General features: G+C 34.0%; 1 protein-coding gene across 5 annotated transcripts in view; it reads right to left on the reverse strand.

Moving 5' to 3' along the window:
- The window catches only part of KTN1 (kinectin 1), a 101,474-nt gene that overhangs the window by 14,770 nt on the left and 72,809 nt on the right, over positions 1–13,895 (reverse strand). For 3 of the 5 annotated variants that reach the window (XM_045810565.2, XM_045810563.2, XM_045810564.2), the window contains exons 28-34: positions 13,576–13,613; positions 11,296–11,386; positions 9,474–9,542; positions 8,379–8,416; positions 6,427–6,517; positions 4,323–4,409; positions 957–1,046 (exon numbers count right to left, since the gene is read on the reverse strand). In XM_045810565.2, the coding sequence (XP_045666521.2) occupies positions 957–1,046; positions 4,323–4,409; positions 6,427–6,517; positions 8,379–8,416; positions 9,474–9,542; positions 11,296–11,386; positions 13,576–13,613 (504 nt within the window). The remainder of the gene's footprint in view (positions 1–956; positions 1,047–4,322; positions 4,410–6,426; positions 6,518–8,378; positions 8,417–9,473; positions 9,543–11,295; positions 11,387–13,575; positions 13,614–13,895) is intronic. The other 2 variants (XM_045810567.2, XM_045810566.2) reach the window with 1 other exon arrangement.

A 13,895-nucleotide genomic window follows, 5' to 3' on the forward strand; every position in this document is an offset into this window, starting at 1 on the left:
AATTCTCTGAATCAAAGCAACTTTTCTCTCTCACTTAACCTCAAGTAAAGCAAGCTATTCTGTATTATCCTCAAGCCTTTCTTTAAAGAAGTTAACAGGTGACCAAAATCTTGAGCTTTGAAATGAAAAATGCCTTGTTCAAAGTATTAAACACATTTAATTTAAAAATAAAGTGTTCCTAAAACTAGAAGCAATCATTTAAAATTAAGTTTTACTTTGGGGAGCCTGGGTGGCTCAGTCAGTTAAGTGTCCAACTCTTGACCTTGGCTCAGGTCTTGATCTCACCATCATGAGTTCAAGCCTCATGCTGGGTTCCATTCCCAATGTGGAGCCCACTTAAAAATAAATACGTACATAAAAAATAAATGTATAAATACATAAAATTAAAATAAAATAAAATTAAGCTGTTTTGAATAAAGTTATTAAAAATATAACTGGTTTATTAAACATTAAGAAATATGTCTTGCCCAACTACGTTTATGCTCCTCTAAATAATATATATTATGTACATTTTGTAGCATACAACAGAAGTATCAGTTGAATAAACAGAAATTAGTTGTTTTGGTTTTTTTTTTTAGAAGATTTTATTTATTCATTGACAGAGAGAGAGACAGCCAGCGAAAAAGGGAACACAAGCAGGGGGAGTGGGAGAGGAAGAAGCAGGCTCCCAGCAAAGCAGGGAGCCTGACGTGGGGCTCGATCCCAGGACCCTGGGATCACGCCCTGAGCCGAAGGCAGACACTTAACAACTGAGCGACCCAGGCGTCCCTAAACAGAAATGAGTTCTGAACCAAGTTATTTATCTTACCTACTCAAAAGGACTCTGTGTTAAAAACAGAAAAGATTAAGGAATAGATGTACTTCTAAATCAAGTGTAGAATGCAAATGCTGCTTATTTACAACTTCCTTAAACAATGATAAGAGGACTTGTTTAAAGAAATATAAATCAATCTTACCAAATTAGGAGGAACAGACACCTTTGGAAATAATTTTTTGAGAACTTCTTTAGCTTCTAATTCAATAGCTTCCACATGTTGCTGTCTTTCCTAAAGCAGAAAATGAACTAAGTCAAACTTAAAAGATTATAAAAATTTTTAAAAAGTATCTCAAGCTCTAAGGGAGGAAAAAGTCACAGTATTTTTAAAATACATCTTAATACTGACAAAAGCTAAAATTTCTGATTTTAAAACATTAAAATGCTTCCATAAGAAAAAATCTGCAAAATCTCTAAAGCTTCCTAAACAACAACGTCTTAAGCTAATCAAGCCAAGGCAGTATCTGATAATATGGACATTTTCCTTGCTGTTAGAAATCAAGTGATTTGCCCTTTTTTAAAAACAATTTGAAAAACAAACAAGAAGAAATAAATTAAAAATACACTTCCTACAGCTAAAACTTAAAACTACATGCAAAAAATATGCATCTGGGCAACATAACTGAAGCTTATTGGCTGGCAAATCTCTATAAAAAAAATGCATCACTGATGGACTATAACACCATGGGATTAAAATGGCAACTTTCACATTTCCAGCTTCAAGGTCAAGTGAAGTTACAAAGAAAAAAAAAGGGCCACCAAAATTTGATGGGTGGTACATATGGGAAAAAAACAGGAACGAAAATGGATGGCAATTAATTCACCAATACCGAGCATCAATAAGGCTAATTCTGACACTTACAGGGACTCTGTCAGCTGTAAATATAAAGGCATTACAAATGCATGTCTAAATTTGGTGATTTTAAAACCAACTATAATGGATATCTATTATTAACTCAAAACCATGGTTTGTCAAAATTAGGGTAATGATTTGATCACACGCAAAATAAAAATCTAACAAACTACCTCCACAAAATCAAAAAATGACACCCAAAAAATGCACATCTAAACCAAGCCAAGAAAAAAACACTTGTGAAGTTCAACAGGTGACAAGAAGGCAAGCGAGCTAGCAACATCTCAACCCTACCTTTCCTGCACCATTTAGATGTGACTTTTGAAATCCATTACTGATTTAAGATGCATACACATCAATTTAGAAAACCTAAATAACATGAAAATCTAAAATTACACAATAAAAAGCTAGAGATTCATCACATTCTGTACACACACAAAAAACTTACTTTATCCAAGATTAGCGGCAGTATTTTACTAGATGTTTAAATGGAGCATTTTCAGTGATTCAAAGGTCCACTATCTTTCAGAAATACACCCATCTAACTGCATAAGATACATTCGTTCAAGGAAAATGATTAACTGCTAATTCAGAATTAATTCACAATTAAGAGGTCATTTTTATCATCTGACCATACAAGGGTAGAACAATCACTGAAGAAAAACAGGAAGAAAGCACTGTGCAACAACTTTGTGCAACAAAGTTTTTTGGAAAACTTTCCAAGGGAAAAAGAATCTAAGTAAAAGATAAGTGTCTAATTTATAACAAGAGGCAGAAAAATGAGAAGTTGATTTTGATTTGTACTAATTTTGCTAAAAAGTTTCCATCTGATATAGTAGTTCAGTTGTGGGCAGCAATTTCCATTCCACTTTAATACCTGGAAAAGACTAATATTGAAAATTGCTATTTATATCTAAGTGTAATATTTATGAAGTATCTGTCACGTGAACCTATCACTTATAGTAGCTCCTCCAGAATATTTACTACTTTAAAGATAATCCTGAAAAAGCAATGTATCACCCTCTCTTACATTTCAGATAAGTTATTGTTACTTATTTCTATCATCCAAAACATTAAAGGAGTTCTACGTAGTCCTTTCTCCTTCTAGCATAACTTGTGGTTCTGAGTCAATCAGTCGACATCACTTTACACCTAGGCTATCTGAAAACAGTCTATATTCCATTAAAATAGAGAATGACTGTAAATTCTTTTCTATGCAAGAAGCCACCATGCATTTGGTGTTGAGTTTTGAAATAAGGGTCAATTTTTATACTCATCACCAAGCACATGATGAAACATGGATAAAATCTAGTTCTCTTTTGGAAACAATACGCAAGAATGCCTAGAACAGCAGCCTATAATTTCTTGCAGGAACGGCATGATATTAAGAGATTCGCACTTCCCAGAAACCCAGTCTCATGAACAAAATAAAAGTTACTAGGCAGGTGTTAACAGTGAAAAACAAAGTAACAGAAACAACCAGAAACTACACCAGAACCCCCACTGCTAATGGAACTGACTGCAACCACTCACAATAAAATAGTAATGTTCTACCTGGCCTCACTTATTCTTTTCCCTGGCCTAGAACTCTCTAGTCCCAGGATCTGCCAGCTATCTCAAATTTAGGTTTTAGTGAAAATTAAGGCAGGTGAATAGGTACAGAAGTAAATACAAATCTATTACACTAGAGAAAAAATAACATATACTTGATTAAAAAAAATTTTTAACTATTCAACTTAAAAAAAAAAAAAGTCCTTCAAATGTCATTAAGACCTACATTTAAAATTCAAGATTACCATGGTCCACAAAAAACTTACAGAATGCTCAACTAAATCACATAATTAACTTTATTAACCCATCTACAAAATTCGATACTCCCGCGCCACATTTATTCTTGGTAGAATTTTTCAAAATGCTTGACTGAACTGTTACACTCATTTGTCTCCATCTTTAAAAACAACTCTTCTCAATTATTAGTCATTACAATCTTCAAACCCGTGGAACAACTTCTACTCATGGAGAATATCTTTTATTGTTTTGAAGACAGAAGAAGCTGTATGTTTCAGGAGTACTTTACATAGTCAGGTCAAGAGAATTATCCCTTCTATTAATATTCCACACTAAACATAACACATGCCTCATTACTGTTCGGCCATTTCAAAACCTGAAGTTTAATTTTAACTCCATCTCTTCTAAGGAACAACCCAGAATTGATCCCTTCCCTGTACTTAACACTTTGATCATCTTGGTGTGCCCCAAAGAACCTAGTAGAATTCATGTACATCTAGGTATTCAAATGTGTTTGTTAATTCAGTTAGATTTTTTGGGGTCAGGGTTTTTACCAAAGTGCCCTTAACCAACCCACGAGGCATACAGTGACAAGAGCTTACACGGGTAGCACAGGTCTCCTGAGATTCTTCAGCTTAAAGCAGTAATCACCAAAGCTCAAACAATCAGGTAATCACAACAAACTGCATGCTCAAAATTAAAGCTTCAAAGAGTAGATGAAAAAAGCAGAGATGACAGATGATAAATGTGGATGATAAGGAGATTTTATATTTAAATTGCAGTAAAATTAAATGCTTTAGTCTGATTTAACTCAAGCTGCAGATTTTCTCTGTTCAGTGGATTGCTTCTAGGAGTTAGCATTACAACCTTGGAAGTCTTGTTCACTTTGTCCTGCAGCATTTTTTCAGTTGATGCCAATGCTTCCATTGCTTCCCAGTTTTTCTCCCGAAGGTCCTAATCATTTTTAGAAAGAATGATTTCAGTTTATCCATTATTGAAAGATTTTTGCTTTTTACTTCATCAGTATTTTGCACTGCATTTAAATGCTGGTTACTGCAAAATTATTTCAATGGGAAATATGTATATTAGCAAAAAAATAAAAAGCAATGTTTAGAAGTCTGAATGAGAAAATAAAGATGCCCACTTCCCATGTTTTAGTATACACACCAGATATGCCAGCTATAGAGTAATTACTGTGCACATGTGACAAAGAAGAAAGCATTCAAAAGTAAACACACAAACCAAGATAAAAATATGATTTCAGGTACACCAAATATTAGGGGATTAAGGACGGGGCAAATACAGAAGTACTGCAAAAAGCTTTACATGTGATTCTTAAACAAGGCCCATGATCACGCAGACTTTCCACTGCAGCATAACATATTTTCCTCTAAACAGGTTTTATTGAATTAACGCATTTCAAGTCTACCTTGGAATAAAAGAGTCACTCCCAGTGCTTGCCCATCTTTTTTGGCATGGTCAAATGTGTATGCCATAAAGCAACCTGACATGAATGTATCAGCTACTTAATTGAGGCTGAAAACAGGGAGGCTGGAAAGCTATAAGCCACATTCTCTTAGAAGAGAAACAGAAGTCATAGGAAACTGAGCTCTGAAAGATCTATTTTAACAGCATTTCATTAGCAAATACCAGTAAGGACAATCTGCTATATTTGTCTTTCTTCAATTTAGAAATCTAAACATTAGATTAAAAACAAATAAAAAGCCAATAATCACCATTTACTGAATGCTTACTTATGTGCCCAACACTGAACCTGGTGCTTCCCATAAATTCTCATTAATCCTCACAACAACCCTAAGAGGCGTTTACTCCCATTTTATAGATGGGGAAACCACAGCTGGGGTAGGTTAAGAAATCTGGCCAAATGTACACAGCCAGGGAGGTGGCCTAACTAGAATGGACTGACTCCGCAATCTGCTGGCTCTTTTCACACCCATCAATGCCTGCAGCGATGCTGCTGCATTAGACTGGTATAACTATGTCCTTCTTATCTCAGAATCTGGATAACAAAACACAGTTGTTAGCAGTATATTGGCAAATTCACCTCAGGTTTTGTGGCCAAGCAATGCTGTTAGTGATGTTACACAAACATACAAAGGGCAATTCACATACCTAATTTTGACAAACTCAGGGGTGCAAGTACATGTCAACTTGTTAAATTAACAAATTAATGCAAACTTTGAAAAATTAAACTTTCATTAGAAAACACGTATCAATTTCCTACCAATATCCCCTTAAGAGATTTCAGTAACATTTTTAACCTTGCTTAAGTCTTAGCAATCGTACTTTTGTGTGCAAAAATTCCTTCTCTAGCAAGTTTGGATTCTACCTACAGGTGTCACCTTCTAGTCAGAATTTAAGAAAATCACCTAAATTCACTATTTGTCTATTCAATAAAAGTATTAAGACTTAAATTTCTTAGGGCTCTATCCCTTCCCATTCTAGTATAAATGTATTCAGGTTCTGAGGTCCCTAACATGCTTAACTATCAAAATTTGAACCACCTCTCATTTTAAAAAAGGAGGTTCCAGAAGGCCCTGAAAGACTAGGTTTCAATACTGGGTTACCTTTAGTTTACAAAATGGCTAGCCCAGATGACACTGATTTTAAAATACTGAGATGAAAAAATAATTTTTTCAAATAAAAGTTCAACAGAAACTCAGTTATGTTTTAAAAAAATAAAAAATCTGAAGCTGTAATAATTATAGTTTCAATATCTAAAATGATAATTGGAAGTATACAAATTAAGTCTTTTCATTTATTCATTAAAATCTGTTCTCCAATAAAATGATTACTCTAATAATCCTCCCAAAAAAGGTACACACAAAACAGTACTTTCTAATAAATATTAAGAAAACTAACTAAAAGTAAATTTTTAAAAAATGGTGAAGCATGGTATTTCAGTGAAGTAATAAAAAGAAAAGCTTTATTCTGACAAAGATTTGCTTACATTGTTTTTCTTCCTCTGGTGTTCAACAGCCTCCTTCAAAGAATCTAACTCATTCTGAAGACCAGTTATTTCTTTCTCTCTTTCTGAAATTCTAAACCAGAACATGAATACACATAGCAACATTGTAGGTAAACAGTGAACACGGTTATTTATTACTACAAAATAAAAACAGCAAACAGATGATGCTTTGTAAAATGTATTAACTTAATAGGCAAACTCTTTTAAGCTTAGCTATTAACTGTCACCGTAGAAAACCTATTTGTGAGGCATTCTTATTTTCAAAAATGACTTTTACAACATGGCATGCTGATATTTGTGCTCAAGAGAAATCATCCCCTTAAGAAACAGTTCATGAATATATGAACTTCTGCAGTTATAGTTGTTTCTACTTTTATCTGTGGCAGGGAAGTAGCTATTTTCAGAAGAGTGAAAACTGATGTAGATGCATTCCCTTCAATATTTTTCCCAAAAGGTAATGAAATCAATTATGACTTTCTTTAAATGGCTAACCCACAACAAAAGTATGATGTTAATGGGAGGCAGGTATCATTATTTCCATAACATTCTCAGGATTAAGGTTTTTCTAATTCTAATGCATTAGTTAATTGCCAGAAATACAGAAAGCAATGGCAAAGAGTCACAATTCGATTCCATTATAGTTGAGAGCAGCTTGGGTAGAAAGTTAAATTACAAATAGCCTTCCCTTAAGAATAAGGCTCTATATAAGAGGCTGGCAAATCAGGGCTCTGGGCCCAAACCACAGTCTTTTTTTGTCTGGCCCTTGAGCCAAGAGCTGACTTTATGCTTTTAAAGAATTGTTTAAAAAGGGGGGGGGGGGATACGAACCAGAACTCTGTGGCCCACAAAGCCTAAAATATTCACTACAGGCCATTTACAGAAAAAGTTTGCTGACTTTTGCTCTATACAAACTCCAGACTCAATTTATGAGTAAATAATTCTTAACTAGTAAACCAACATCCTTGTAAACGAGTCAAGATGAAAAGAATAATAACATTTTCCACCTAATACACTTAATGTAGTTGACGTCTAGAATGTTCAAACTTAGCCGAAATGACCTTAAATACACCCTCTTAGAGAAAACTACAAGCCAACAATGAAAGAAAAATGCTTCAGTAAAAAAAAAGTCTCCCTAAGGGGCACCTGGGTGGCTCAGTTGGTTAAGCGTCTGACTCTGGGTTTCAGCTCTGGTCATGATCTCAGGATCTTGAGATCGGACCCTGCGTCAGGCTCAGAGGGGAGTCTGCTTTTCTCCCCCTCTCTCTGCCCCCCTCCTTTTCGAGCTCTTTCTAAGACAAAAAAATAAATCTTCACCCTACCCCCCCCAAAAAAGTATCTAAAAGAAAGCAACCATAGGAGTGCCTGGGTGGCTCAGTCAGTTAAGCATCTGACTCTGATTTCAGCTCAGATCACAATCTCAGGGCCATAAGATTGTGCATGGGGCTCAAGGCTGGACGTGGAGACCGCATGGGATTCCCTCTCCCTCTGTCCCTACCCCTCTCAGTTCATTCTCTTAAAGAAAAAAAATTAATAATATTTTTTAAAAAGCAAGCAACTATAGAGATTTTTTTTTTTTTTTTTTAACGCAGAAGCAGAAACTTATTTGCATCATTCAATTCCACAATGATACCAGAAGGGTGACTGAGATAAGGTAAGTAAGTAAAGCCTTAAATATCTATTTTAACTTTATTAGATGTTTTCTAAATGGCTAAAAACCTCAAAATCTCCCTCAGCAAAACCCCAAATACCATAAAAATGTACATCAGTTCAGCCAAGGGCACAGCTAAACATAGTGACCTGTAGTTCAAGAAATCCAAATAGAACTGGAAAAATTAGGTGCCATTTGAAGTTACATTAAATTCTTATCTGAGAACTGTTTAGCACATAGAAAATGATTACCACTTTCCAAAATGTGATTCAAAATTATTACTTACACTTTTAATAGTTCTTCGTGTGGGGGAAAAGATGATGCCTATTAAAAGAGTTAAATGTTATTTCAAAACAAAGCTTTTCTACAAGACTACAAAAAATTAAGCTCTTCTCAGATATAAACAAAGGTAAAAATACTATATATTCTGTATGCCTGTCACCAAGTACTTTTAATAAAAATACGTATAAATTTATAAAATGTACTGAGTATTAAATCAAATCTTCCTTCTCACTACATAAACTCTTCATTTAACATTTATTTATCAATTTTCTACTATGTATAAAGCACTGGGTTAATGCCCTAAATCTTTCTACTGTACAATTCTTATTTGACTATATTAAGCTTCCAAAAGCCCCCCCAAAATACCATAAGCTGAAGTCAAAGGAAAAACTAAGAAAAGTTAACTTGCATGTAAACAGAAATTTTACGTATAAGTACACAGACCTTCCCATATAGTATTTACATTCCTTAATGACTACAATCTCCCAAACCGAACTACTATACTATAATCTTCTTGTTGAGAACACATTCTTTGGCTCCTCATAATACTCTCTAGTTTATATACGTTCAGAAAAATCAAACTATATTGTGGTAATATCTTTAAAAAAAAAAAATTACACATTTCCATTTTATTTTCACCAAGCAGAATTATACCTTGAAAAAGCATTTTAAATAGTGGTCAACTATTATTTGTAACATTACACATTTCCTAGTTTCTCTCCAAATACTAAATCTGGGGGGCAGGGGCGAGGGAAATACGGTATACACCTACATTTAAACTGACCTCAATAGGATTTTAACTGACTTGCTAGTAAGAAAAGCATCTGGAGGATCTGAAAATACACAGATACATAGAAGACTGGAATACAGACAGTAATATTATTTGCATATGCCTTATAAAAGATTATTTTATCTTGGATGTGGCATAGCAAATTATTTTTTGAAGGACATCTTCTAAATACTTCTAAAAACTTATAAATAAAACAAGATACTTTAGTCTCCATAAAAAGGCAAAATGGTTAAGAATACTTATAGACAATTGAGGGTTATATAACTTTTTCCCACATAAATGAAAGGCAAGCTACCTAATAGTACCTACCTGTTGGTAGTTCTGTTGCTTAAGTTGCTCGATTTCAGATTTGAACAATTTGTTTTCATCCTGTACTTCCTATTTAAACAAAAATTAAACATGAATACCTGCAGAGAGATTATTTTCCACACAAACTTTTGAAATATACCATTCAAGCCAGGGAAATTCTAAAATAGTTTTTTTAAAGTGATCATTTTAAAAGTAATAAGCCCTATATTAAAACACAGTATAAAATTAGAATAAATTATTCAGTACCAATCTGGGAGTATGTCTCAATGGAAGAAAACAGGATCCAGAAACAGATCTAAATACCTCTAAGAATTTGGTATAGGGTGACGTTTCAGATCAGTTGAGCAAGTTCTAAGTGACATTTTGGACTGGATATTTCTGTTAACAGGACTGTCCTGTATACTCTAGCATGTTTAGCAGTATCGATGGCCTCCATCCTCTATACGCACTAGCACCCCTCCACCTGCTGTGACAACCAAAAATGTCTCCAGAAATTGTTCCCTGGAGAGCAGAACCACTGCAGTAAAGTAGTAATGGACTCTTTAATAATGTGGCTAGCTTTTTCTCCCCCCAAGGTTAAAATGTTATTCTTATAACTTACTCAAATGAATTACATATGAATAAGACATTAAACAAAAAAGTAAATTATAAACATATCGAAACATGAAAATATTTTTATAATCAGAGTAAGAGATACCTTCCATTCCAAGACTTCTCAGGAAATTACTTATATTTGAATACATAAAAGTTTTAAACTTCCAAAAGTGGGGAGAAAAACACAAATGAAATAAAAAGAAAAATTTAAGAAAACAAGTCACTTCTCAGGTGACAAAAGGTTAATTTCTCTTATCATGTAAAAAGAAAAGTTATAGGAAAAGTCAACCCAGAAGAAAAATATGGGAAAAATTAAAGACCAATTAATAGACAAATGAAGTACTTAACTTCTCTCACAATCAAATGCAAATTAAAACAATCCAACCATCTTTCAAGCATAATATCAAATGTTTTCATCTTTGTCAGTGTTGGGAGAGAATGAAAAGGAAATGGCCCTCTATTGGTGTAAATTTGTAAAAACACTTTTGGAGGGTGATTTAGCATTATCTAACAATATTAAAAATGAATCCATTTGGCAGAGAAAAAGAATGTAACAGAACCAACACTTGGAGCAAGAAACGTGAGCAAGAGTGGCTGGAGACAATGCAGCCATCTAAAATTTGCTATCATTTCAAATTAGTGTTCTGTGAGTACCTTCAGTATTAACATGGAGATGAGGAGATACAGATTTTCAATTTTAACTACCTCTTTTCAAAAAGAAAAAGAAGGTGCATAAACCTTTGACCCAGAATTTCACTTCCTGGAATTTTAAATACAGATATACTAGCAGAAGTATTGAAAATGCACACACAAGGATATTCACTGTTGTAATAGGAAGCACAACTCTAAATCATCTAGGCATCCATAAACCAGGATTGGTTGCATAAATGATGACAGATGATAAAACAGAATACCACGAAACCACTGAAAGTTGAAGACAGAAATGTGCTTATGTGGAAAGATCTCAAAAACATTAACAACTGAGGGAGAAAAGCCAAATACAAATGTGTGTATGGTTAAATCCAGTGTATTTAAAACAAATACACACACATATTTTATGCATGGGCACTTTCTCCAAAGATAAACAAATAATTAATAGTTTTCTGAAGAATGAGACCCAGTGTCTGGCTGGGAGGAAAGAGTACACTATTTTCGGGTAGTTAAAATTGTTTAAAATATGCAAAGACAGTAATTCACACAATCATTAATTTTAGCTAAACATATTCACCTGTAACAGCTTTGTTTTGCTAGAAAGATCACTCTCCCTCTCTTTTAGTATAGCTTCTATTCTCTTCATTTCATTTTCCTTTTCTTTCAACCTAGAATTTTTATAAAGACCTTATATTCAGTTATACACATAAAAAAGGACAACCAGACTTCAATATCACCCCTAAGGGAAAAAAGCAGAAACAATGTCTAACCAGCTCTTTCTTCCCAGATTACACCAACTTACAAATTTATTTTTAAAAACATTATTTCTAGAATCACTCAACTCAAAGTACATCACAAAACTGCTACAGTTTATTTCATAGTTAACATTTCTTAAGCAAGTATGGCTTTATCTATGAAGAAAATCTAAAATAAAAAATAAAAAAATAAAGCCATAATTAGTTGACCCCGGAATTTACAATATGCCCAAGCCTTTGTGAAGCAAGGCTACGTCTAATTTAATCTGGTTCTCCCTTACCCAACATAGATTTAAGTCTTACTCTTATCTAGCTCATGTGAATCCCAACTGACCTTGTCATCCTAAGCAACAGACCTCTAGCTTAACACTCAACACTATTAAAATGATCTGTTTACCTATTTCCTCAGGGCAGGAACCCATTTTAGCCACTTCCGTATTCCCGTGCCAGAGGGCACAAAACAGGCTCTCTCAAATATTTGCTGAATTGAAAGTTATTTTTATCCCACCTTAATGTACAAAGAATTTCAAAATGTTTATAGGTCTACATGAAAAATGAAAAAGGAGCACACATGTAGAATAGGATTAAAAAGTTGGTGGGAAAATCCCAGTAAAACTTAAATACATATTGTTAAGTGAAAGAAGCCATTCTGAAAGCCTATATTCTGTAGGATTTCAACTATATGACATTCTGGAAAACACAAAATTATGGAGTCACTAATTATGGAGATCAGTGGTATCCGGAGATTGGGGGTGGTGGGGGAATGGTGGTTGGAGGAAGGAAGGGATGAATAGGTAGAGCCAGGAGATTTTTAGGACAGTGAAACTATCTTGTATGATACTGTAATGATGGGTCCATGTCATTATACATTCCTCAAAACCCACAGAAGAGTGAACCCTAATGGAAACTACAGACTTTAGTTACTAACAATATGTGGACACTGGCTCATCAACTTGTAACAAATGTACCACACTAACGCAAAATTTAACAAGAGAAACAAGGTGCGGGTGGGGGAAAATAGAACTCTGAACTTTACTCTCAATTTTCTGTAAATCTAAAATTGCTCCCCCCATCAAATGCTATTTTTTATATTTTTTTTTTCAAAGATTTTATTTCTTTGAGATAGAGAGCGCACAAGCAGGGGGGAGGGGCAGAGGGAAAGGGTCAAGCCGACTCCCCCGCAGGGCTCCATCCCAAGACCCTGAGATCGTGACCTAAGCTGAAGGCAGACACTTAACCCACTGCACCACCCATGGGCCCCTATTAATTTTTTTGAAAAAAGAAAACTGTGATGCAGAAATAGATCTAAAATCACATACTTTAATGATTTACATACCTACTACAAATGGACCAGAAATGTGTCTCTACGCTTTCTACTAGTAATGAAACAAAAGTACCTTGATAATTATATAATGCCATGATAAACAATTAGCTGTACAAATGAGAATTTTAGTGTCAAGAATAGAGACATCTCCTTTGTCTTCATAAAGACAATGACCTAATATCCTCAATATCTTACTTTTAAAGACACAGTTTCAAATGGCCAATTCTTAAACATCCATAAAGATTGATGGTATCACAGCAAAGCAAAATCTCTTAAAAATAATTGTATAAGCATGCCAAAAAGATGTCCAGATAGCCTTCTCACCACTGTGAACTGATTTAATTACCTTAAGAGAACAGACTTTTTAAGACAAAAATTTTCTAGGATGAACATCTATTAAGACCGATCCCTCCTACGCTGATCAGATTCAGTATTTTTACTCTTTAGCACAGTAACTGGTATGACAACAGATACTGTTCTCTTCAATAAGTTACTTTCTTAGAGATTCAATAATCTTCATCAGGGTTATAACTAAGATTATCTTCTGGTTGATGGGTTTGAAGGGCTTGGAAAGGATAAAGTCCCCAGCCATCTGAAGGCACTGAAAGAGACTCTGTTTTTACTATACCAAAAAGAGACTTATTAGCTTATTTGCTTCTGGACTTTAATTCCTATTTTAACAAGAAATGAATAAGAAGAAACTCATCATGATATTCAAGTACATTCTGCAAAATAATGAGAAGTTCCTCTTTAAAATGCTGGCTAAAATTATACTTACACAGTCTCAAGTTCTTCAAATCGTGATGCAGAACATGCCTAAGAAACGGATTCACATTTTTAATTCTAACATCAAAAAGATCAGGTACTACAAGGTATGAAGTACATATACTATATATAAAACACCAATAAGATAAAAACAAAAATAACATAATTATATGTTAAAATTAGGCCATTTATAAAACAAAGATAGGATGAACTTTAACTGAATTTTTTATATCAATTTCTTAAAGGATTACAGATTAGTATACCAATTAAACACAGATACTTAAGTAAGTTTAAGAGTCAACCTCAAAAAGTAAGGACAATAAATGCTTTTAG

The sequence above is a fragment of the Ursus americanus genome, chromosome 26, assembly GCF_024610735.1.
Source record: "Ursus americanus isolate L20-20 chromosome 26, mUrsAme1.1.p, whole genome shotgun sequence".
NCBI lineage: Eukaryota > Metazoa > Chordata > Mammalia > Carnivora > Ursidae > Ursus > Ursus americanus.